Source organism: Cervus canadensis, chromosome 20 (assembly GCF_019320065.1).
Source record: "Cervus canadensis isolate Bull #8, Minnesota chromosome 20, ASM1932006v1, whole genome shotgun sequence".
Classification (NCBI taxonomy): Eukaryota; Metazoa; Chordata; class Mammalia; order Artiodactyla; family Cervidae; genus Cervus; species Cervus canadensis.
In genome coordinates, this window is record NC_057405.1 from 27,903,236 (window position 1) to 27,929,011 (window position 25,776).

The 25,776-nt window shown below is 40.8% G+C and overlaps 1 protein-coding gene across 4 annotated transcripts in view; it reads right to left on the bottom strand.

Annotated features, from left to right (window-relative positions):
- Positions 1–7,625: 7,625 nt before the first annotated feature.
- Positions 7,626–25,776, bottom strand: part of FILIP1 (filamin A interacting protein 1) — a 214,126-nt gene continuing 195,975 nt past the window's right edge. For 2 of the 4 annotated variants that reach the window (XM_043439715.1, XM_043439717.1), the window contains exon 6: positions 24,478–24,797. In XM_043439715.1, coding sequence (XP_043295650.1) covers positions 24,591–24,797 — 207 coding nt within the window. In that variant the 3' untranslated portion in view covers positions 24,478–24,590. Of the gene's footprint in view, positions 11,547–24,477; positions 24,798–25,776 lie in introns of those variants that run through there. The other 2 variants (XM_043439716.1, XM_043439718.1) reach the window with 2 other exon arrangements.

Here is a 25,776-nt window from a genome sequence, read left to right on the forward strand (position 1 = left end):
TTGAGGAGGCACTGATTATTTTATTTTTTTAATATTCTATTGGCTGTGCCGGGTCTTACTTGCAGCAAGCAGAATCTCCCATCTTTGTGTGGATCTTTAGTTGCAGCATGTGAAATCTTAGTTGCAGCATGCAGCATCTAGTTCTTGGACAAGGGACCAAACCCGGGCCCCTTGCATCGGGTGCAAAGTCTCAGCCATTGGACCCCAGGGAGGTCCCAGAGGAGACACTGTTAGTTTTTGAGGCACGGGACCCAAACGTGGAATGGTACACAAAAGATTGCAGAATGCAAACCAGTGCTGCCGTGCCATCTATGTTGAGAAAAAGAGATCTACTACCCAGACGTCATTGGATCATTTTTCCTAAAGGATGGGCAGAATTGAACCCAGCAAGGAACCAGAACCCGTGCCACCCGCATCAGGTGGGAGTGAAACCAGCTCGCCCTCCGTCTCCTGTTGCTGACGATCCTTCAGCTCTGCCATCTCCCACCTCCTCTCCCTCTGGTCAGTAACTCTTCTTGCCCGTTCACTCGATGCCAGCCTCTGTGTGCCCACTGTCGTACTGTACTACTGTAATTTGCAAGGTACTGTACTGTAAGATTAAAAACTGTTTTCTTTATTTTTGTGTTTGTTTTTTATGTATTATTTGTGAAAAGTATTATAAACCTATTATGGTACAGTACTATATACCCACATGTGTTAGTTAACTAGTTAGTTAACCGGGGCTAACTTGGACTTTGATACAAATTGCACTTATGAATGCATTCTCAGAAAGGGGCTCATTTGTATGTAGGGGACTTACTATATTGATTAATTTTTCATCAGGATTATAATCTGACTTCTTGTATTTATTGCAACAGAACTTGGTCCAAACTGTTTTTAAAGTTAATCTTTTTCTGATATTTATGTAGGGTATTTACTAAACTTTCAGTTAAGCATTTAAGAAAATCCTTTTGTTCTCACACTGAGATTGTCTAATAAGCCTGAGAACATTGATTGTGTAAAGATTTTGCAAATCCATGAATAACCACAATCAGTAGTCAGAAAGACAAGTCAAACAAGATACTTTAATGGCTAATCTCATTAGAGGAAAGATAATGACACCAAAATTCCTAGTAGGAGGTCTAAGAACTTTGGGGGGGGAAGGAAATAAGGTCCCATTTCTCATAATTCTACATCGTTTCTCAGCCTTTTGGCTAAGATCAAGTGTAGTCTCACAATTCTACACACCCCTTAAATGAAAGAATACAATTCTAATGAAACCTCAGGCTCCATAGCTTCCACTGTGTGGCTTGCTTAGTTACTCAGTCATGTCTGATTCTTTGTGACTCCATTAACTATATAGCCTGCCAGCCTCCTCTATTCATGGGGTTTTCCAGCAAGAATACTGGAGTGGGTTACCATTCCCTTCTCCAGGGGATCCTCCCAAAGCAGGGATTGAACCCAGGTCTCCTGCACTGAAGGCAGAGTCTTTACCATCTGAGCCACCAGGGGATCTTCCCTCCATTGTGTAGAACCTTGTCAGTTACTTCCCATGGTATGTATTTTTCCACCAGTTAGCAATTATGGGTGCTGTCAGTTATAGATAAGGTCTTCCTTTCAAATGCGACATTACAACTGACACATGTGTAACAGTGAAATTATTTTTTCAAAGGGGAAGGGCCATGAAGGAAAGAGACTTTACTTGCTCCATGAGAATCATTCAAGAGATGCAGGAAAGTAGAATCTTAAAAATATTAATCTCTTATAAGTCACATGTTGGACTATTTTTAGACTTGAACTTACTTTGTGCCATTACTCCAAGTACTAAATTGTTGGAAGTTTGGAGGGAATGGGTATTGCAGGAATTTCATCTTTCTTTGTTTTTTTGAAGCACTTGGGCCACTACTATCTATTAAGTTACTCATTTCTTTTTTAAATGATTTTTATTTATTTCTTTATATCTGGCTGTGCTGCACAGCTTTTTATCTCGTTGTGGCCAGTAGGGGCTGCTCTCCAGCTTCAGTGTGCAGGCTTCTCATTGCAGTGGATTCTCTTGTCGAAGAGCGTGGGCTCTGGGGCACGTGGGCTTCAGAAGTTGTGGCCCATGGGCTCCGTAGTTGCAGCTCCTGGGCTCCAGAGCACAGGTTCAATAGTTGTGGTGCATGGTGAAGCAATAAGCTTCATTGCTCTGGGGCCTGTGGGATCTTCCCAGTTCAGGCATAGAACCCGTGACTCCTGCATTGCCAGGTGGATTCTTTACCTCTGAGCCACCAGGAAAGCCCCATTTATTTCTTTAAAATAACTTTAACATATATTTGAGGAATGACTTTCATAAGATGAACTTAAATGTGAAAGTCAATTTTTACTGAGCCTGATGAGTTTCATTTTAGTAACTGGAACTAAATATTTAGGACAACAAACATCAAGCCCTGCTAGGGTTTCTCTCTGACAAGGAAAAAGGTAGGGGTTCGGCACACTGTTTCACCGCATCATTTTTATTGTCACCAGATCTTCTGGGAGGAATAATCTGCACTCACTGTCTTCAACACCCAGATACTCAGTGACCCACTGCTCCCAGAATTCAGACCTCTCCTCCACTGAAACTGCCTTGCTGGCTAATTCATACTCAAACTTCAAGATTCAGGACAGTGGCCAGTTTAAGAAGTCTTTGTCCCCTCAGACTGAGCTGAGCACATGGCAATATATGCATATCTCTATACTTGCACTTACCATAGTATCAAAAAGTATCTTTTTATATCTGTCTTTCCTACTAGGTATAAGCTTCTCAAAGTCAGAGATGTTTTTGTTAATTACTATATCTCCAATATCTGTCAAAGGACCTAGGACATAAAAGGAACTCAGTAAACTTGTTGAATTAACTTAATCTACTCTGAATGATTTAATCATAATCCCTTATGATTATACAGTGGAAGTGAGAAACAGATTTAAGGGACTAGATCTGATAGACAGAGTGCCTGATGAGCTATGGACGGAGGTTCGTGACATTGTACAGGAGACAGGGATCAAGACCATCCCCATGAAAAAGAAATGCAAAAAAGCAAAATGGCTGTCTGAGGGGGCCTTACAAATAGCTGGGAAAAGAAGAGAAGCGGAAAGCAAAGGAGAAAAGGAAAGATATTCCCATTTGAATGCAGAGTTCCAAAGAACCGCAAGGAGAGATAAGAAAGCCTTCCTCAGCGATCAATACAAGGAAATAGAAGAAACAACAGAATGGGAAAGACTAGAGATCTCTTCAAGAAAATTAGAGATACCAACGGAATATTTTATGCAAAGATGGGCTCGATAAAGGACAGAAATGGTAGGGACCTAACAGAAGCAGAAGATATTAAGAAGAGGTGGCAAGAATACACAGAACTGTACAAAAAAGATCTTCCCAACCCAGATAATCACAATGGTGTGATCACTCACCTAGAGCCAGACATCCTGGAATGTGAAGTCAAGTGAGCCTTAGAAAGCATCATTATGAACAAAGCTAGTGGAGGTGATGGAATTCCAGTTGAGCTATTTCAAATCCTGAAAGATGATGCTGTGAAAGTGCTGTACTCAATATGCCAGCAAATTTGGAAAACTCAGCAGTGGCCACAGGACTGGAAAAGGTCCGTTTTCATTCCAATCCCAAAGATAGGCAATCCCAAAAATGCTCAAACTACTGCACAATTGCACTCATCTCACACGCTAGTAAAGTAATACTCAAAATTCTCCAAGCCAGGTTTCAGCAATACGTGAACCGAGAACTTCCATATGTTCAAGCTGGTTTTAGAAAAGGCAGAGGAACCAGAGATCAAATTGCCAACATCCGCTGGATCATCAAAAAAGCAAGAGAGTTCGACAAAAACAGCTATTTCTGCTTTATTGACTATGCCAAAGCCTTTGACTGTGTGGATCACAATAAACTATGGAAAATTCTGAAAGAGATGGGAATACCAGACCACCTGACCTGCCTCTTGAGAAACCTGTATGCAGGTCAGGAAGCAACAGTTAGAACTGGACATGGAACAACAGACTGGTTCCAAACAGGAAAAGGAGTATGTCAAGGCTGTATATTGTCACCCTGCTTATTTAACATATATGCAGAGTACATCATGAGAAATGCTGGGCTGGAAGAAGCACAAGCTGGAATCAAGATTTCCGGAAGAAATATCAATAACCTCAGATATGCAAATGACACCACCCTTATGGCGGAAAGTGAAGAGGAACTAAAGAGCCTCTTGATGAAAGTGAAAGAGAGAGTGAAAAAGTTGGCTTAAAGCTCAACATTCAGAAAATGAAGATCATGGCATCTGGTCCCATCATTTCATGGGAAATAGATGGAGAAACAGTGGAAACAGTGTCAGACTATTTTTTTGGGCTCCAAAATCACTGCAGATGGCGATTGCAGCCATGAAATTAAAAGACGCTTACTCCTTGGAAGGAAAATTATGACCAACCTAGATAGCATATTAAAAAGCAGAGACATTACTTTGCCAACAAAGGTCTGTCTAGACAAGGCTATGGTTTTTCCAGTGGTCATGTATGGATGTGACAGTTGGACTGGGAAGAAAGCTGAGCGCTGAAGAATTGATGCTTTTGAACTGTGGTGTTGGAGAAGACTCTTGAGAGTCCCTTGGACTGCAAGGAGATCCAACCAGTCCATCCTAAAGGAGATCAGTCCTGGGTGTTCATTGGAAGGACTGATGCTGAAGCTGGAACTCCAATACTTTGGCCACCTAATAGGAAGAGTTGACTCATTGGAAAAGACCCTGATGCTGGGAGGGATTGGGGTCAGGAGGAGAAGGGGACGACAGAGGATGAGATGACTGGATGGCATCACCGACTCTATGGACATGAGTTTGGGTAACCTCCGGGTGTTGGTGATGGACAGGAAGGCCTGGCGTGCTGAGATTCATGGGGTTGCAAAGAGTCGGACATGACTGAGTGACTGAACTGAACTGAACTGAACTCTGAATGAACTCACATTTGGGTGAGAAAGACAATTTACCAACAAATAATTGAAAAATAATGAAGTCAGTGCCATATAAAATGTGTGCCCAGGGTCTTATAGGGAGTCTGAGGAGGTACCAAACCTTATCCTCTTTATGATGTCAAAAACTAAACTGTGAGGAAATGGATATATGGTTCTCCACCTAGGAGAGAAGGCTTCCCTGATAGCTCAGTTGGTAAAGAATCTTGTCTGCAATGCAGGAGACCCTGGTTCAATTCCTGGGTCAGGAAGATCCACTGGAGAAGGGATAGGCTACCCACTCCAGTATTCTTGGGCTTCCCTTGTGCCTCAACTGGTAAAGAATCTGCCCGCAATGCGGGAGACCTGGGTTTGATCCCTGGGTTGGGAAGATTTCCTGGAGAAGGGAAAGGCTACCCACTCCAGTATTCTGGAGAGTTCCATGGACTCTTTAGTCCATGGGGTCACAAAGAGTTGGACACAACTGAGTGACTTTCACTTCACCCAGGAGAGAATAGAACAAAAAATAAAGAGACATAGAGAACGTTGAACCTTATACTATACTTGTTATTAATGTTTTGCAAAACTGTATATATACCGTGGGTGATCATGCTCCTTTTATCAAGCAAGATCTTAGCAGGTCGCAATTTCCCTATGAACAGAGTCGTCTGGTACCCTCCTCTTTTGGGAGATGCTTGGTTTTTTAGCTTATAGAGTCCCCTTGTCCCACTGAATACCTGCACCAATGCTCTATGTGGGAACCAGTTCTTAGCTCCTTTGTGGCTCAAAAATGGCTGAATACATCTCTCCTGTTTTGGTAGCCTAGAACCATCTGGTGATCTGATGAGATGAGGGCCTTTTGTCCTTGCAGAGTGAATCAATGAGTGTTGAGACTCTTGTTTCATCTAGATATTCTGCCTCTGAAAACATCAGTGGGTGCAGAGGCTTCTGCAAGGGAAGGAATCACCAGGCAAGTCAATTTGGTGAGGAAGATCTAGCCCAGAACACACTGCTGAAGGAGCAGCCCTTTGGGATTAGGAGTCAATTACCAAGTGCCTATAAAGCACCCTGCCATTTTGACTATGCACTTGACTTGCTCTCAAGGAGGAAAGACAAATGGGAGTGAGAGTCAGCCAGAAAAACCCCAGCTGACTATGTGCTTATGGTCATGGAAAGCCATGAGGCAAGGCAGCTGGGAGAAGGAGTTATATTGCCCTTTGCAAACATTTATTCATCTTGTATTTACTCTGAGGAATATGCAAGTCCTGCCCTTGAGAAACTTACAGTCAAACTAGAGAGACAGCATTGTATCCTAGTGCGAGTCAACATAAGGCAGAAAGAGAAAAAAGGGCTCCTGAAAAGAAAGAAAAAGAAAGACTTTATTCTTAGAGATGCTTATCTCTGAAAGAGATGCTAGAAATAATGCCAGGCAAAACTAAAGAACTGATTATCTTTTTAAAAAAAAATTGGGAACTGCAGAGAACTGAGGTCCTACCATTGTCTATGGATCAGGTGATATGGCTATCCCGGGAAACTTGCAGTCACTTGGGTTGCCCCAGCTGATTGACATCTTTCAAGGGTCAGGAAGATCCCCTGGAGAAGGAAAAGGCAATCCATTCCAGTATTCTTGCCTGGAGAATCCCATGGACAGAGGAGTCTGACAGGCTACAGTCCAGGGTCATTTGGAGACACGACTTAGGGACTAAGCAGCAACAATAGGTTCCTTGGGATTCACTGACTACAAATTATAAATGTAGAGTTTAATGATATTCAAGAAAAAGAAAAGAATTTGGTGCAGTGTGTCCTATTGCCAACAAGCATAAAGCCCAGGTAAGTTGCTCTGGTTTCTCTATACTTCGGGGAAGCAACTGTTCTCATTAAAAGTGACTCTAGCTCAGGGCTCAGAGACAATAATCCAGTTGAGCATATATGATGGAAAGCCTGAGACCCCTTCTCCCTGGAAGTCATGAAATAAACAGTCTTTTGGTAAGTGCTCTCAAACCATGTACCTCAAAGGGCTCCACACCTCCAAGAAGAGAAGCCAAAGAGCTGTCCTTGTGGTCAAGACCCCTAACATCTGCAGCTTTCCTGTGGAAGGCATCTTACAACAGCAGCCTTGCCTGGTTTCTGGATCTGTATATCTTTAAATAATAAATAAGAGAAACCCATTCCTTTCTCTCAAATAAGGCCAAGATAAGTTTTGAATTGGCTATGGCAGTGGACCACCATTTCTGGCACAAGGCTGACAAATAAAGAGATCAGAGCACAACCCCACCGTCATCCCCACCCCGCTTTTCTGAAACCATTATCCAGCTGCCTAAGTGGGGTTGGGCTGACGGTTGCTGGCAAAACCTCAGGAGCATTTGCTCTGCTGAGCCATCTACCTTGAGACAGACAGCGGAAGGCAGTGGGGAGTTTCTGAATGTTGATCGACAAAGCATTTGGGGGAGGCTAATGGACAAAGGAAACCCTATAACCAGTTCCATCTCTTGGTGTCTTGCAGCTTTCATCTCACTAAGGAATCAAACCATGATGTAACTCAGAGAAAAACCTCTCTCATTTTGGGTGATCTGCTATTTGACTTCTATTTATTCACATTGAAAAACACCATATTTTAAAGAAAATACAAAATGCAGAAGGGAAAATTTTTAAAGCAAATAATTTTAAGTAAGAAGAAGGTCAAATATTCATTTTAAATGATTTTAATTTGATAACTATTATGTTCCAATTCAAAAAAGAATATTGCACAAATGCTTTTGTATCACAATCGTTATTTTTTCTCACCCTGGTGAGATTTTGACAAACATAGTTGGCTTTGGGAAATAACACAGAGAATGTTTTAATTGGTTTAGTAATTTCAATAGCCTGTGAAAAAATGAAAGTAAGATATTACATTCATAGAAAAGACAAGTATATATCCATAAATTCACCTGGCTTAGTAAAACATAATAAGCTTTTCATGGATTTAATAAAACTTAAAGGAGACAAAATTGAGAATGCTGTGAAAATAGAATGCAGCTCACAAACTTTTCAATGCAATCTTTTGCTTTAGAAAATCCATTAAACCTGCAAGACTTCTAAGAATATTTGATCACATTATAAATCTCTTATATTGGAAAAGTTAACATCTGATATTTTTAAAGCAAAAGTCTAAATAAATACAGACCTGAATTGTTCAAATAACAAAATCTGTGAATGGTGAGGTAAACTTACCAAAATAACATAAACAAACAAAAAGAAAACAACACCAGAAAAAAAAAAATGAATCTTGTCATGGCACCAATAAACATTTCCGTCTAAATTTATGAATATATGACATTTTCTCTAGGTAATAGACACAGTTTTCATCAGTTATGTAGTAAATGCTGAAAATTTAAGAAAATAAAAATTTTAGTGGTCAGCAAGCAAAAATAATTCCATGAAACTCTCCCCATTTTTATGAATTCGTTACAACAATTTTTATTGTTCTTCCTTTTTGCCTTCTAATTAATATTTTTAGCAGAGGCATAGCACTGGAGTCCAGAGGCACATATATGGAGTCCAGAGGTGCATATATGCCTCAGGTGCCAGATGTTTTTTAAAAAAACTTCCATCTTGCATTTTTGGTGTTTTTAGAATTGTTGCTCATCACATTCATGAACACACCCTACTTTAGCTATACTTTTAATTTATTTCCAGGAAAATTCAACCACAGTATAAAGAAAAAAGGCACAACCATATTAATTACATTGTTTAACACACCATTTTATACTTCCTTTTTCACTGGTTTTTGTAAGTTACATGTTACTTCAATAGCGTTGGTGTTTCTGTTAATGTTTAAGCTATATATTCCACATCATGATTTTTTTTCAAATGGTTGTCTTAAGATACAATTAATTCTTCATATTTTGTGACCATTCCAGGGCATCTGATATCTGGAATATTTACAACTAACTTCATCAAACCTTAATGTTTTATGAAATACTTGAAAAAAAATCTTCATAATCAATACTCCCAGAACACATTCTCTTATCAAAAAGAAAAGGACAACATAATGAATTAGTTCAACTATGCACCTTCATCTGGAAACACTGATTATGACTCTGCTTCAGAAAACATAATTATTCCATTCAAAATGGATTGTCATACATACTGATGATTGGAGATTTACTTAAAATAAAATATATAGAAATTATGTGAGCCTGGGATGGTGTCAGGATTGAACACGGGGGCAATTTTTTCAGGCGGATGTTGATAAGGGAATGGCAACCTACTCCAGTGTTCTTGCCTGGAGAATCCTATGGACATAGGAGCAAGGTGGTCTCCAGTCCATGGGGTCACAAAGAGTCAGACTTGACTGAGTAACTAACGCTTTCACACTTTCACTGGAGTATGACTATTTATGATCTTGTTTGTTTATTCACGAGACGAACACTTCTGTGTTTATTTTCTATTCATTTTAAATATTCTATTATTTTTGTCAGGACAATTTTTTATTAATTTAGATTAATTTTACTCATCTGTCCACTCACATTCCATTAGTGTTTAAAGAGAAGACTTAATCATAGAGGGGCAGAAAAGAGCAACCATCTGAGTTGTCCTGATTACACCATCATCCTCTACAAATTTCATTATAAATGCAGGAGAAACAAAATCTTTAGATCCAAATATACATAAGTTACTTGTAATATTTTAAATTAACGTCAAGTAGTATTTAAAGTTTTATCTTCTAGCCTTTTCACTCTTTGTGTAATAAAATTCCCACAAGTTAAGGAAGTTATTTGCTTCAAAATAAATTCTGTAGTATGTCAGAATATTTTTGCCATCAGAAGTATAAGCATCGGCAAATAGGGAATTTAACTGAGTCAAAAAATATAGCAATACGAAATAAAACCCCCTTCTCACTGAAATGGCCAGTTCAGAAACATTTTCAGAAATCAAAACCCATAACAACAATTTTTAAAATCTTCACACATACACACTCGTTTCATTAATTAGTAGTGAAAGCCCTGCATGTCTGTAATGTGTTCACAATCATTCATGCTAAGACAAACCTACTGTAGCATTTCTCTTACAAAACTCTTAACTAATTTTACATAAAATACAATTATTTAATTTTTAATACCTACTGAATGTGATTTGCTAATTCCACAAGGTATACCTTAAAACCTAATGCTTCCGTTCCATAGATTCAGTGTGTATTCCCCTCATGGCCTCAGGAACCTGGGTAAAGTTGTGGACCAGAGAAATGGGCCAATAATATTACCTGTGTGCTCTCTAGTTATCCTTGTGATGCTAACAAGCATCCTTTCTTTAATCTCAATAAAGTGACATGATACATGATTTATGCTCCTAGAAACTGATGTGTCCACTCCTCATTTGTCTTCAAGCTTATCTTTTTAAAGACCTTATTGAAAACATATCCATATTAACAAAATCTTTTTTAAAAAAACCTACACTATTAGAGTTTCAAGTAGTTTTCTAATGCATATTTTCACATAAACCTAAATTCAACAGCAGGTCTGACACTGAGATTTGCTTAATGCATATTGTGCTTTGAATCTTTAAAGACTATATTATCTAACCTTTAGGGGATTATGAAAATGTGCCCAAATCCTAGCTATCAAGAGAAAAGCTTACGTATCTTGGGATTTCTTTTACCATTTTTAAAAAAGATGCTGATAGTATCTAGGTCAGTTTTTATTTTCACGCTTTCATTTGGATAGATTGTGAGAAATAATCTCATATCACAGTCCTTATTATACATCCTGTACATGTAAGTACATAATGCAAACAGAAATACAATAGAATTGTCAGTAAAAGCTGTTCCTTTAAGGCTTACTGGTAAAACGCACACAGCTCCTTCTATTAGTTTGTTCCATATGAAAACAAATTCATCCAGGGTTTTGGGCACAGAACACCAGAAAGAGCAACTTTAAAAAACTGGCTTAAGTATTTAAAATTAAACTCTTAAATCACAGTGTTGCTTGCAAGTGGTGAACCATGATCAGAACCAGAGGATTGTACAAACAATAATAACAGATCTTCCAGGACCTCCTGCTTTGGTTTTACCTCTTGAATTTACCCCAGGAAATATATAGAGTGTTGTACTTTATTTTTCTTTTTTTTCAGGAATAGCAAATTGATAGAAGAAAATAAGCAGAACTTACGATTTTGAACGCACCAATACCAATACTTTGGCGAACCGACAGTGTGGTCTACAAATACATGTGCCATAGACTATGAAGAAGGAAACACTTTAGGAAAAAATAATCACATTACAAAGTGTATTATAAAAATAAATTACACAGCATGTGCCCGTGGACCTGAAAGCTTTGCCAAAGGAAGAGAAATTTGACACAAAGATTGAATTGCTCTTGCTACCTATTTTTATATTATCAGCAAAACCATTTTCAGTTTTTACGTTTATATCCTCAAAAAAAAATTCACTGGAAGTAGGAAAGTATTTCCAGTAGTGATCAGTAGCATGGAGGACCTTAGTGATGGTGGAGGGCTGGAGATATATTATCCATTCAACAGGGATTCAGAGGAAATACGCACACCCAGTATGTGCTTGGTTTACCATTTCATCTTGAGTTCATACGTAACTGGTGAATGATGATGCTTTCTATAAAGAAAAGAGAGATACAGCATTTTCAATTAGACTGAAACTCACATCAGTAGTTTACGTGAGGGTCAACACCATATCATTTCACTAACAGGCCATAGGCATTAAACATCAAAACAAACAAAAACAGGTGCAGGAGCCCAGTAGCTTCTCTGGAAGTTCTGTCCTATTCTTGGGTAACTTCTTTATATTGACATAGGATATTTACCCCTAAGATTCTTTAAGCCTTTTAGAAACCATGTCTAATATTCTAGCAATATTTGATCAATTTTCACCCAAGGAAAGCCCTAAACACAAAAACAGTAATTTCTATAGATGAGTCGAATAATGGAAACCAGACTATTTCCTAGAATTTCTGTTCTGAATGATATTCACATACTTTTATTTTATATGCGTGTGGACTTGAATTTTAACAAGGAAATATTTATTTTATTCCCAGGAAGTCACTAAATAATATTTATCTTTATTCTCAGGAATAAATAATAATATTTACATTATTATAAACAATATTAATTCCCAAGAAGTCACTAAATACAGATGACTCATTCTTGTCTCTGCTTCTTTTTGTATATTCCACCTGGGAAGATGTTTTATAATTCTGCATATGCTTTTCAATCTAAATTCATTTTATAAAAGTAAATAAAAACAGATTGAGATAGTAATTAGAACAGTACCAGCCACAAAGAGTGTGTAATATTTACATTTACTTGATTTATTTCACTTTTATCTTAACTTTAACGTCTTTGTGAACATATGTCTTTTTTTTTTTTCTCATTGTGTCATTGAGGCCTTATTATATGCCCATCACTGCTGGCCGTGAGTTTCCCAGGTAGTCCTAGAGGTAGAGAACCTACCTGCCAATGTAGAAGACCTAAGAGATGCGGTTTGATCCCTGGGTGGGGAAGATCCCCTGGAGGAAGGCATGGCAACCCACTCCAGTATTCTGGCCTGGATAAAGCCCTGGACAAAAGAGCTTGGCAGGCTACAGTCCATAGAGTCGCAGAGTCGGACATTACTGGAGCGACTTAGCACTCAGGCATTGCTGCGCATGGAACTACCTTGGTGAGCAAAATGAAGCATTATCCTGCCTTTGCTGAGATTACAAAGAGCAGAGGAGAGAAATAACTAAGCCTCAAATGGTTCCTCTGCCTGAAAAATGTATTGCCACCCTGTCAACTAATGTCGGGCTGCCCAGGTGGCAAAGTGGTAAGGAATCTGCCTGCCAGAAGGAGATGCAGGAAACATAGGTTCAGTCCCTGGGTTGGGAAGATCCCCTGGAGAAGGAAATGACCCGCTCCGGTATTCTGGCCTGGGAAATCCCACGGACAGAGGAGTCTGGTAGTCTACAGTCCATGGGGTTGCAAAGAGTCCACACGATTTAGCGACTGAGCACGCGGCATGCTCACAAACATTAACTGAAGCACGTCGTGTTGTAGACCTAGAGGTTTACTTCACACTGACCACTAGGTGGAGATATTTCCTCTCCATCTCTTGACCTTTCTGAATTGAATTTGGGATAAACAGATAAGCAAAGTAAAATGAAATACGTAAATGTTTTATATACTTAATAGTAACTAGTTATGAATGTTTTGCAAAACTTTTATGACATATATGTGATTTTTCACTGTACCAGAGACTCGGAAAAATCATTAGCTCATTTTGTCTTTTGAAAGTTGTTCTAGCCTCAATTTTTTTCAACACTTAAAAATGAATTAAAATCTTCAGGTAAAGAGTAAAAACACTAAATAAAATATTATGTAGTTAAAAATCAGAGTCTCTTTTTTAATCTTAGAATTAAAATGCTATTTCCTACTCAACATTGTTTCTTTTTTAAATTTTCTAAAGTAGTTTTCAAAGAGTAAAAACACATATGTCTCAGACCTCCCTAACAGAATTCAAGTATCTTCCCCATTTCCCTCCCCTAAGAGACTACAGTAAACATATGTTTAAAAGAGTGAAATCTAGAATTGTTCTTATTGTAGATGTAGTTCAGAATGTGTTTGCCTTGTTTCTTTACTACAAAATGAGGGTATCAGACATTCTCTCTCAAGTCCCTGGCAGGACTAATATTTTGCTTAATTGTGATACCTTCTTCTCTCCCCTTGAGTGTGCAAACCTCTACATTCCTCAAGTTGTCTTCTCCTAATCCTAGAGTTTTATAGTCTCCATAATAAAATAGCTTTTCAAGATACATGCATCCCAGTATTCACTGCAGCACTATGTACAATGGCTAGGACGTGGGAGCAACCTAAATGTTCACTGACAGAGGAATGCATAAAAAAAGTGGTACAATATACAATGGAATACTACTCAGCCATAAAAAGCACAAAATAATGCCATATGCAGCAACATGGATAGACGTAGAGATTGTCATACTGAATGAAGTAAGTCAGACAGAAAGATAAATATCAAACTATATCACGTATATATGGAATCTTTTAAAAAATGATACAAATGAGCTTATTTACAAAACAAAAAAAGTCACAGATATAGAAAACAATTTTATGGTTACCAATGGGCAAATGGGGAGGGGGGATAAATTGGGAGATTGGGATTAACATATGCCCACTACTACATATAAAATAAATAATAAGGGCCTACTGTATAGCACAGGGAACTCTACTCAGAACTCTTTAATGGTCTATATGGGAAAAGAATCAAAGAATCTAAAGAAGAATGGAAATATATAAATATATATGTATATAAATATATATGTATAATATATATATACACAGATTCACTTTATATATATATTCAATATATATATAAAGCAGATTCACTTTGCTGTACACTTGAAACTAATACCACATAGTAAATCAACTGTGCTCCGATAAAATAATAATAATAATAGATGTTCAGAATTAGTATTTGGTAAAAATACATATATTTTTATGTATGAGTCCGTATATAGAAACAATGTCTTGGTTGGCCATTATATTTTATTATTATTTTTAAGGTCACAAACTGGTAATCCATGCATGCTATTATATATTAATGCTATTAATCAGATTGTATTACTAAAGAAGACTATCTCAAAAATACTTGATAACACCAAATAAGAGAGCTTATTTTATTTAATTCAACTTAATAATAAAAGATGGCATTTAATATTTATGTACATACAATTTACTTAAAGGAATACAATTAAACCCAAGTTTATTTTATTTTATATAAATAGGGACATATTTCACTTTGCTTCTCAATATAGTGAGACAAGATCTATATGACAGTGACTTTATCATTTGAAACTTATTAAGGATATTTATTAAATCTATGTTTGCTTGTTATCTACATTTTCTCCAAATCTGTAAGCTGACTCAGATAAAAATCGCCCAGCCAGTGCACAAACTCGTGAGAAATTTTTAAAAAGGTTGTATTAATGCAGTAAATTTTGAGGTGATTCATTACACAGCAAAGCTGCCTGATTCAGGAGTCCATGGTTGCCAGCAAAAAAACCAATAATAAAATAAAAATGCTTTAAGTATTAGTGCCATTATTTGTGTGTTTTTTTAAGGTGGGCTTTCCAAGTTCCTTCCTGTTTCTTTATGATTTAGGATGATAAGATAATACTATAAACTTTATTGAAGTTATAAATTCTGTCAGCAAATCTTACTTTATCTTCAATCCTATCCTCAACTCAGAATAAGACCCAAATAGAGGACCAAAGGCCACAGTTCAGCCTCTATCAGCAAACTCAAAAGAACAAATAACAAATTCCGTTTTTCTAATTGAAAGAAGAACAAGACTTCTAAATCTTAATCAACATATACACATGGGTTCATTGGATTCTTACATATAATTTTATATTAACAGTTGATCAAAGAACTTACAGACGTTTTCCATTATATGTTTCTCTTAAGTGTTACCTTGAGGTTTTTTTCTTAAGAAAGTTTAGGTAACACATTAAATACAGTGTTTGCTCTCATGATATTATTGTGAAATGATGTGGCTTATGAATTTGTTCTTTTATTACACTAGCTGTTAAATGACTTCCATGGAAAGGATGCATTGTTGTTCAGATGCTAAGTCGTTTCCGACTCTTCGGGACCCCATGAACTGCAGCACGCCAGGCTTCCCTGTCCTTCACCACCTCCCTGAGCGTGCTCAAAGTCATGTCCATGGAGTCACTGATGCCAGCCAACCACCTCTGTCGTCCCCTTCTCTTGCCCTCAATCTTTCCCAGCATCAGAATCTTTTCCAATGAGTCGGCTCTTTGCATCAGGTGGCCAAAATATTGGCGCTTCAGCTTCAGCATCAGTCCTTCCAATGAATATTCAGGGTTGATTTTCTTTAGGATTGACCGGTTTGATCTCCTTGCTGTCCAAAGGACTCTCAAGAGTCTTCTCCAGCACACAGTTTGAAAGCATCAATTCTTTGGCACTCAGCCTTCTTTATGGTCCAACTCTCACATCCATACATGACTACTGGAAAAACTGTAACTTTGACTATGCGGACCTTTGTCAATTCCTAATCACACTTGACTTCTGTCCTTACAAACATATTTATTTATCCTCCGTGGGTGGTATCCCCAAAACTCCTGGCCAGTCAGATGACTTAAGATCCAAAGCTGTATACACAAGACAGGATTAGGGGGGAAATCTGGGGGAGAATGTCTCTTGAGTGCTAGAGTAGGGCAACCTGGCAACAAATTAAATTCTAATTCCTCCCAGGAGAGCCCCTTCAGCTAAGGAGTAAGAAAGATGTATTCCCTGCAAAGTCATTGCCTTCCTCCTGAGCAATGCCTATGTTCATGCTCTGTCAAACTCAAGAGAACCCTCAAGCTCTAAATTTTAAAAATCAGCTCTGGTAAATGAGACCACATCACTTTGAAAGCCTCCAAACTCATCCACCAGAGATAAAACAGAGCAGAAGTTTGACTTGTAGCAGGACTTTGCATCAGTAAAGAAGGGCTGCTTCATTCACAGGAAACCACACACTAAGTTTCAGGAAACAGTTTCTGTTGGTTTCTGCATCAGCTTGGCTGGCGGATGGCCTGTTCCCCTGTTCCATGGCCCCTGCTCCAGGGGATCTGCCTAGAGAGCAAGGCACTGGCTTAGGGTTTTACTGTTCTTCCTACTCTCTTCCTTTTTCCTGGGGTTTCCTTCTACCAAACCCCAGCTTTGAACTTGCTGCCTGCAGGAGGATTTGTCCTGCAAAAAATGTCCTAGTTCTCTACACCTTTTAGAAGTAAGAGTGCCTGGATATTGTCTACATTTAAGGTTTATTTTAATAAACTGCTTCAGTATTCAGTCTTGTTATTATCACATTCAGACATTAATCAGAGTTCTGATAAAACATCTGTTTTAAATAGGAAGTCCAATAAACTTCCTCTGTGGACTTGGACTTGTAGTCCTTCTTTTGGATTCAGCTCAACTAATTAAAAACACTTCCGCTAATCAGTTCTGTCATTTGTTTCAGGAAACTTTTGAAGCAGATGATACAAAGTCTCTGGAGGTTTCTCAACCACGTAAGAGTTTATTTGCTTCCTTCCAGAACATTTCCCACTCCATCATCAGACCAAGTCCTCGCCTCCCCAGTCCCCTCCCTGCTCCTAGGTGGCAGGAGTTACTTACTAATCATCACAGTTACGACTGGTAGCTTCTTTTTCAGGCAAGCTAGTTGTTCTCTCTCACACAGATTACTGTTCCCCAGATACAAATAAATCGGAACTAGTTATCCCATGCGTGTGTGACTGCTAAGTCACTTCAGTCGTGACCAACTCTTTACGACCCTATGGACTGTAGCCCGCCAGGCCCCTCTGTCCATGGGATTTCCCAGGCAAAAATGCTGGAGGGGGTTGCCATGCCCTTCTCCTGGGGATCTGTCTAATCCAGGGATTGAAACTGCATCTCTTTTGTCTCCTGCGTTGGCAGGTGTGTTCTTTACCACTAGCGCCACCTGGGAAGCCCAGCGACCTGGGAAGCCCCATTATCCCATGCTGCTACTGCTAAGTCGCTTCAGTCGTGTCCGACTCTGTGTGACCCCATAGATGGCAGCCCACTAGGCTCCTCTGTCCCCGGGATTCTCCAGGCAAGAATACTGGAGTGGGTTGCCATTTCCTTCTCCAATGCATGAAAGTGAAAGGTGAAAGTGAAGTCGCTTAGTTGTACCCAACTCTTAGTGACCCCATGGACTGCAGCCTACCAGGCTCCTCCGTCCATGGGATTTTCCAGGCAAGAGTACTGGAGTGGGGTGCTATTGCCTTCTCCGCCATTATCCCATGCTAAGTCACTTCAGTCGTGTCCAACTCTGTGCGACCCCATAGACGGCAGCCCACCAGGTTCCCCCATCCCTGGGATTCTCCAGACAAGAACACTGGAGTGGGTCCATTATCCCATAGGTAACATTAACTATAAATAAAAATAAATGGTTGGAAAATAGTTAAGTACTTGAGCCAAGGGTGCTCAGTTTCTACCTTTCGGACACAGGCCCTAGATGCTGGATGCTGAGATCAACTTAGGTTGACGTAAGTCTACAACTGATCATAGGAGAGCATGGAATATAACATTACGTGTGGAAATTGAGTGGCAGCTGTGATTTTTAGATAAGGCCAGTATTTATCAAAGTGCTGGCCTGAGAACTTTAACACAAACAGAGTTACCACTTGCTATGTTGTGCTACTGTGCTAAATCGCTTCAGCTGTGTCCGACTCTGCAATCCCACGACTGCAGCCCGCCAGGCTCCTCTGTCCATGGGATTCACCAGGCAACCTCCAGAGGATCTTCCCAACCCAGGAACCAAACCTGTATTTGCTGCACGGCAGGCAGGTTCTTTACCTCTAGAGCCACCTGGGAAGTCCCAAGAGTTTCCATGGAGATAGCTCAATATCTCAAAACCTTTGGCAATATTATTTTGGCCCATTGAGTGGGTATTTTTGTCTATAGATGAATATACACTTTACTCATTTGAAGTAGCTTCGTCACATGAAATCATGAATAAGGTACTAGAAGAAACTGAAACCCTGGTTTCATCATCGAGAAGGCAGACACTCTAAGCCTGGGGTGGGGGGGGGGTTGTTTTGATTTTGTTTTCATCTTTAACAATAGGGATAGTTATCTTGTTGACTTCCAAAGTCTGGTTGATTTCTAAATAGTCCTTGACTTTGCAATTCTATCCATTACACATACATAGTATTAACACAAGTAAAGAGGTCAAAACTATTTTTACTGGGTAAATAATTAACTATTAGTTTTTAGGAAAATCATTATGACAGAATCTTTTAAATTGCTTACTGAACAAGAGTCAGTCAGTCAGTCAGTTCAGTCGCTCAGTCATGTCCGACTCTTTGCGACCCCATGAATTGCAGCACACCAGGCCTCCCTGTCTGTCACAAACTCCCGGAGTTTACTCAAACTCATGCCCATCGAGTCAGTGATGCCATCCAGCCATCTCATCCTCTGTCGTCCCCTTCTCCTCCTGCCCCCAATCCCTCCCAGCATCAGGGTCTTTTCCAATGAGTCAACTCTTCACATGAGGTGGCCAAAGTATTGGAGTTTCAGCTTCAGCATCAGTCTTCCCAGTGAACACCCAGGACTGATCTCCTTCAGGATGGACTGGTTGACAAGAGTGAAGCATATCATATTATCACTATAAGCAGGAATGTCAGAATCATAACAGATAATAGCTAAATGTAAGCCGTAAGTCAAAGTGAAGTGGTTTGCCAAAGGTTACACTGCCGTCCTCTGATCTCTGGTCAGTCCTGTGTCTGTTCAGCAATCCACCTTCTCTCCCTGTTCACCTTAATAACTATCTGCAATCTAAATCCTGCATATGGTGGTGGTGTTTAGTCCTTTAAAAAGGACAGCCTCTGATCTATTTTAGAGGGTCCTGCATGAAACTAAAGAGCATGACAAATCACCTGAAGCCTTTTCTTTTCTGAACCCCTCTGGGGGAGTCAGAAAGGATGAGCCATTCGTAATTCATTTAAGTATATTCATACTTCACAAGAAGCTCTCAGGTCCCCTTAGTCCTTCACACACATGATGGCTTCAGAGGTGAGAACTTCCCAATCTAGGACTCCTGCTTGTTTTGAATCCATTATCTGTGATGGTAATGATGCTTTTGAACTGTGGTGTTGGAGAAGACTCTTGAGAGTCCCTTGAACAGCAAGGAGATCCAACCAGTCCATCCTAAAGGAGATCAGTACTGAACAGTCATCAAAAGGACTAATGCTGAAGCTGAAGCTCCAATATTTTGGGCACCTGATGCAGAGAACTGACTCTTTGGAAAAGACCCTGATGCTGGGAAAGATTGAAGGCAGGAGGAGAAGGGGACGACAGAGGATGAGATGGCTGGATGGCATCACCGACTCAATGGATGTGAGTTTGAGCAAACTCCGGGAGATGGTGATGGACAGAGGAGCCTGGCGTGCTGCAGTCCATGGGGTCGCAAAGAGTCAGACACACCTTAGCGACTAAACAGCAACCACCTGCCATGGTGCCTTTGGAGGAAAATTGAAGTAACTTACACCACCCGGAATGGCAGCACTTGGATTTTCCCCTAATTCCACCGTTTCCCTCCGTGTTCTCAGGTATGAAGTGTTGGCATCCTCCCCGTCACTCTCACAGATTTGTACTGCAGACCAAAGAGGAAGCAAGGATGCCTCCCTCTTCTCTAACTCCCAGCCACCCTTCAACTGCTGGTTTTCCCCTCTACAGGAAAGTGCCCAGTTTTGTTTTGTTGACAACATTTTCCGTTAAAAAAAAAAAAAAAGGACAGGCTTTAAACCCTGACTTAGATTCTGAAATAATGGTCTGTCTGGGACTTGTGACTAAACCGCCAGCCACCACCGCCACGCGTTCATGGAGGATGATGCTTTTAAAAGAGATTTTGGAGAAAGACAGAACCACCCGAAGGAGATGCCATCGGAAGGGCAGCTTCCACGGAGAGGAAGCAAGTCAAGGCAAGGCATGTTCAGTTCAAGGGCTGGCTGCTCTGCAAGGCATTCTGTGGGCCTGGGGGTGGGAGTTCAGCTGGGGGGCCGGCAGGGCGGGGCGGTCAGGAGCCAGGTCGCAGATCCTGGGTGCCACATGGTCTTTTAGTGTTGACTGATATTTTAACTGTGCGTGCAAATTACTTTAACAGAAATAAAGAGCCATGAAAGAATAAATGGGAAGCAGGGGCAGAAAAGCTTGAGCATCCTGTCAATGGCTCCACACGTCAGGGAAGAGAGAGGAATAGCCATAGAGGACGACGCAACTGAAAGAAGAACTGTGCTGAGACGGAAGGGGCCAGAGCATATTGATGTCTCGTGTGGACGTAACAGGTGAAGAAGGAAGCTGAAAGAGCAGAGGGGTGAAGAGATGACCAATCATGAAATCCTGAAGGAGGTGGTAACGGGGAAATGCTGACCATCATCTGGGTTGGGAAAGTTTGGGAATGATACACTCCCGTGTCCTGGGGAATCCTCCCTGGGCTCCTCTTGTTCCCTCTTCTCTCTGCCCGCTTGCCTCCCACACACATGTGCCCTTCTTATCCATGGGATTTTTCCAGTCAGGAAAGCCTCACTCTCTCCTCAGTATTTCCAAATCTATGAAGGAAGGAGAAATTCAAATCTCTGTGCATCTTACATTCGTGGACAGGTTTTTGTTTCCCTGAAATTACACTCTTCCCACACTGCACATCAAAGCTCTGTCTTCACTTCTTTCTTAAAGACATTCAAGTAAGAGATCTGATAATGCCCTACCCTGAATGAATACACGGAAACCTCCAGACACTCCAACTGCCCCGTGTTAACCTGTCCTCACGGAAAATATCATAAAGATGACAGTAGAAACTGAATGCCTCTGTTTAATCAGGTGACCCAGATGGGAAAGTTATTTTCAAGAAACGATCAAGATCCCCTGGGCCATGTCTCATCTTGGAATGTTTCTGGTACTATGCATGCTACATGGCCACGATCATAGTTTATAGAAACAGCCAACACACACAAATTATCTTTGTGTGTGTTGACTGTTTCTGCATACTAAGATGGTCAGTGGTAAACAATTTATCTGCCAATGCAAAAGCTGCAGGAGATGCAGGTTCGATCCCTGGGTTGGGAAGATCCCCTGGAGGAGGCCATGGCAACCCACTCCAGTATTCCTGCCTGGGAAATCCCATGGACAGAGGAGCCAAGCGGATTGCAAAGAGTCAGACAGGACTTAGGGACTGAAGAACAAGACCAGGGCTGCTCTGTAGCTCTATGGATGGGGCCCCACATGTCCCCACATTGTAATCTGTGGCAATGGTACCTCTCTCCCTTCCAGGATGAGATCTGATGGCATCTGTCCACAGTAGCCCTGGTGAGATCCCTGCTACACAATGCTTTGTTCCAGAACAGAGGGAAAAAAACTCTCACCTTTTCATCCCATTCATTCTTACAAAAGCACATGCATCTTAAAAAAAAAAAAAAAAATTAAATTCACACATGGAAGCCAAAGTTGGAGTGCACTGAATCCTCCACCTCCAACCCCCAGTGGATGTCACTTCTAATATGCAGTTGAAAACAAAGTGAGCCAATCAACATTGAGTTGGAGCTAAAATTACAAAGGAAAACTGCCACAGCGGTTGCTCTTTATCATTTCTGAAAAGCGAATATGTGTGGTGCTGCCAAGATTTCTTAGCGGGCTGTATCCCAAGGCCCAGATGTATAAACATCCTGTCCATGCATGGTTAAGCATCTTCTGGGCCCTCCCTGTGGATGGAATGAGCTTCCGGGTAAGCGTGATGCGTGCAGGTGAAAAAGTGAAACAGCAGCAGCGACAGTTGAAGAACAGCAGGTAGAATAAAAAAATGCAGTGCTTCATTCTCTGGACTCCTTCATTTGTTCAAATACAATGTGTTATGGTACAACAACACGACATAGCCTAGAGGCCAGGGAGGCATTTGAATAACAGCGGAGCGTCCTTGTTTCTGAAGGGGATGATGTCCACTCTACAAGAGAGGGGAGCTCCCTTTCAAAAGAACACAAGTCGATATTCCAAATGGCCAGATCTCTAGTTTGAATGTGTTCAGCAAGTTCGTGTTTTCTTTTTCTCTCATTCTCCCTCTTCTTCCACCTTGAAATTCCCTTATCAGGGCATGTCGACCATGGTTGCTTAACATTTTAAAATATGTTTGCTGAGACCTGAGCTGTCGGCCACAGTGATCCAATTAAGTGAGTGTGAATACGGAGACGGGTCTACTCCTTCATCCACAATTTGAGTCCAGGTTCTACAGGGAACAGGAAGTCCGGTGTGGAAAGAACTCAGAAGACAGTCTCTTTACCCTGAAGCTCAATGATTCCCTGGTAGCTCAGATGGTAAAGAATCTGCCTGCAGTGTGGGAGACCCAGGTTCAATTCCTGGGTCAGAAAGATTCCCTAGAGAAGGGAAGGCTAACCATTCCAGAACTCTTGCCTGGAGAATTCCATGGACAGAGGAGCCTGCCAGGCTATAGTTCATGGGGTCACAAAGAGTCAGACTTGACTGAGTCACTAGCACTTTCACTTTTTTTCTTAAGGGCTTCCCTTGTGGCTCAGCTGGTAAAGAATCTGCCCACAATGCAGGAGACCTGGGTCCAATCCCTGGATTGGGAAGATCCCCTGGAGAAGGGAAAGGCTACCTGCTCCAGTAATCTGGTCTGGAGAATTCCATGGACTGTATAAGCTATGGGTCACAAAGAGTTGGATTTTGACTGAGTGACTTTCACTTTTAAACAATGGGCTAAAAACCAATCATATGTCTTTAAAAAAAAAAAAAAAATCTACCTTTACACAAATATCAAGAGCAGGGACTATATCCAAATGATTTTGGAACCCTCACAATTTAGAAGTGAAAAATAGCAACTCGTAACTAAGTACTTACTGTGTTGTAAAGTTGACCCAGTTGGCTCAAAGACTTGGAAAGGTGCTGCCTACCTGAGACTTCAGATGCTAAGCTGAGGGTTATCAGCCTTGAGCTCATTTGTGGTTACTTGACTATGAAGCACTACGTCCACATCAACATGGTTAATCTCGCAGACAACAGAATTTTGCATTCACTCACTCTTCATGCATATTAAAACATGCTTAAAATAAACAACAATGATACAAACACAAGTAATAATACACTTCACCACACCACACACACACACACACACACACACACACACACACTCCTGAACTGGTTCTGTACTTGCAAAGTCCACACTTGACTGTGAAAATGTTTCAATTCAATTAAGCTATGCATGATGTCATTTTATATCTTGGCAACAAAGTATCAAAATTTACTGACCGCTATTCTCTATCCATTACAACCTCTGTTGAGTTATAAAGGGCCACTTGGCAGCACCACTTCACAATTTAAATCAACTGCACACTTGAGTAGAGCGTGAGTCTGACATTAATGGCTCTAAAATTCCAAAATCTTTACAATACACACACACACACAAATAAGTAAAACTCTGCTTTTAGAATTCCATATATTATTTCCATTTTATTTCACATTGGAATTGTCTCCTGAAATTGGCTTCGGGGCTTTGTTTTTGCAAAACTTTCAAGGCCCAGGCCTTGAAAGAATTAGGAGATGGTTTCTGCTTTTTGTTTGTTTGTCTGTTTCCCGCACATGAAGCAAATTTGGAGTTCAATGGAAGCAAATGACAACTGATAAACTATTTCCTATTTCAGAAAAGAGCTTTTGAAAAATCAGTTATGGTGGAACAAGGCCTACTTAATTTCATTTACAATTAGGAAATAAGGCAGCAGCTTTGGAGAGGTTGTGATCCAGGCCCCTCTCCCGCCCCCTCGCCCCCATAATCTTACTGGTTCAACTGATGAGTCTACTTTCTCGAAGCAAAAATGGCTCTAAGGGTCAGGCCCTGCCTCAGGCCCAGCATTCTCTGCCAAGCACGTAACATACAGTAGTTTTGCTAGTGAGTTCTATGTCCCGGCCTCAAAACAAATCCACAAAATAGGAAAGACACATGGCTATTAGTTGATTATTTTATGAACAAGGTATCAAAAACTCCAGTTAGTACACACAGCGAGTGGGCAGGGACAGACAGCAGCAGGAGCATCTGCTCGACCTACCCCCTCCGCCACTGCCCTCAGCCCTTCCCCCCTCCAGGAGAGGTAGCGCTGCTGGCTGCAGATTTCTTCAGCTCTATTTTCATAGACTGAGTCTCAGCTCGAGGCTCGAATTTGGTCAGATTTCCTGCTCCTGGGGCTGCCACTACTGGCTTTCCTGCTTTCATACCTTTTGACATAGGAATGCGGGTGGGTGTAGGTCGCTGGGCTGACCCGTCTTGTCCCGACTGCAAGAGAAGAAAAGACAGAGACACAAGGGCCGCGTTGGTGAGTCTCGCCCTGGAAATGCCATCCATCTGAACATAAGCACACCACAGGACCACCCGCAGATGAGCCCGCCCCAGAGAAGACTGTTGTTAGAAAGTTGGAGTGGCTTGCTGTCTAGTCCACTCCATCACCCCCTTTTCCCTCTCCCTGAACATCTATGCCCAGCGTCTTTCTCTTCTCAAGCCCCTGACCTTCACTCCTGTTTCACAGAAAAACTACAGGCCACCCTGCATACACTTGGGCATTTTTATCCCTCCTGTCCCCAAACCACCTCCACTTTCTTTAGATGAAGCAGCTCTCCTTTCCCCTCCTAATGAGGCCAACTCTTCTCTTTTTTGTCACTGTTGACCACATCCTCCATTTTGTTTTTTTGGCCTTGTGGCAGGGCATGCTAGATCTAAGTTCCCTGACCATGAATCAGACCCCATGCCCTCTGCAGCAGAACCGTGGAGTCTTAACCACTGGACCGCCAGGGGATTTCCCTACACCCTCCTTCTTGAAACAACACAGTGATCTCAGTTCATTTCCAAGGCTAACCATTCAACACCATGGTAATCTAAGTCTATGCCTCAACCACTGATGCCAAAGAAGCTGAAGTTAACAGGTTCTGTGAAGACCTACAAGCCTTCTAGAACTAACACCAAAAAGAGATGTCCTTTTCATCATAGGAGATCAGAATGCAAAAGTAGAAGTCAAGAGATACCTGGATTAACAGGCACATTTGGCCTTGGAGTACAAAATGAAGCAGGGCAAAGGCTAACAGAGTTCTGCCATGAGATCACACAGGTCATAGCAAACACCCTCTTCCAACAACATAAGAGATGATTCCTTCTTCAAGGAGTTCCTAAAACTCTCCTGCTGTGATATCTAACTTGGGTCTCATCCATCGCCTTGGGTCTCATCATCGTCTCTGACTCCTTTTCATTTTCAAAATGGCTC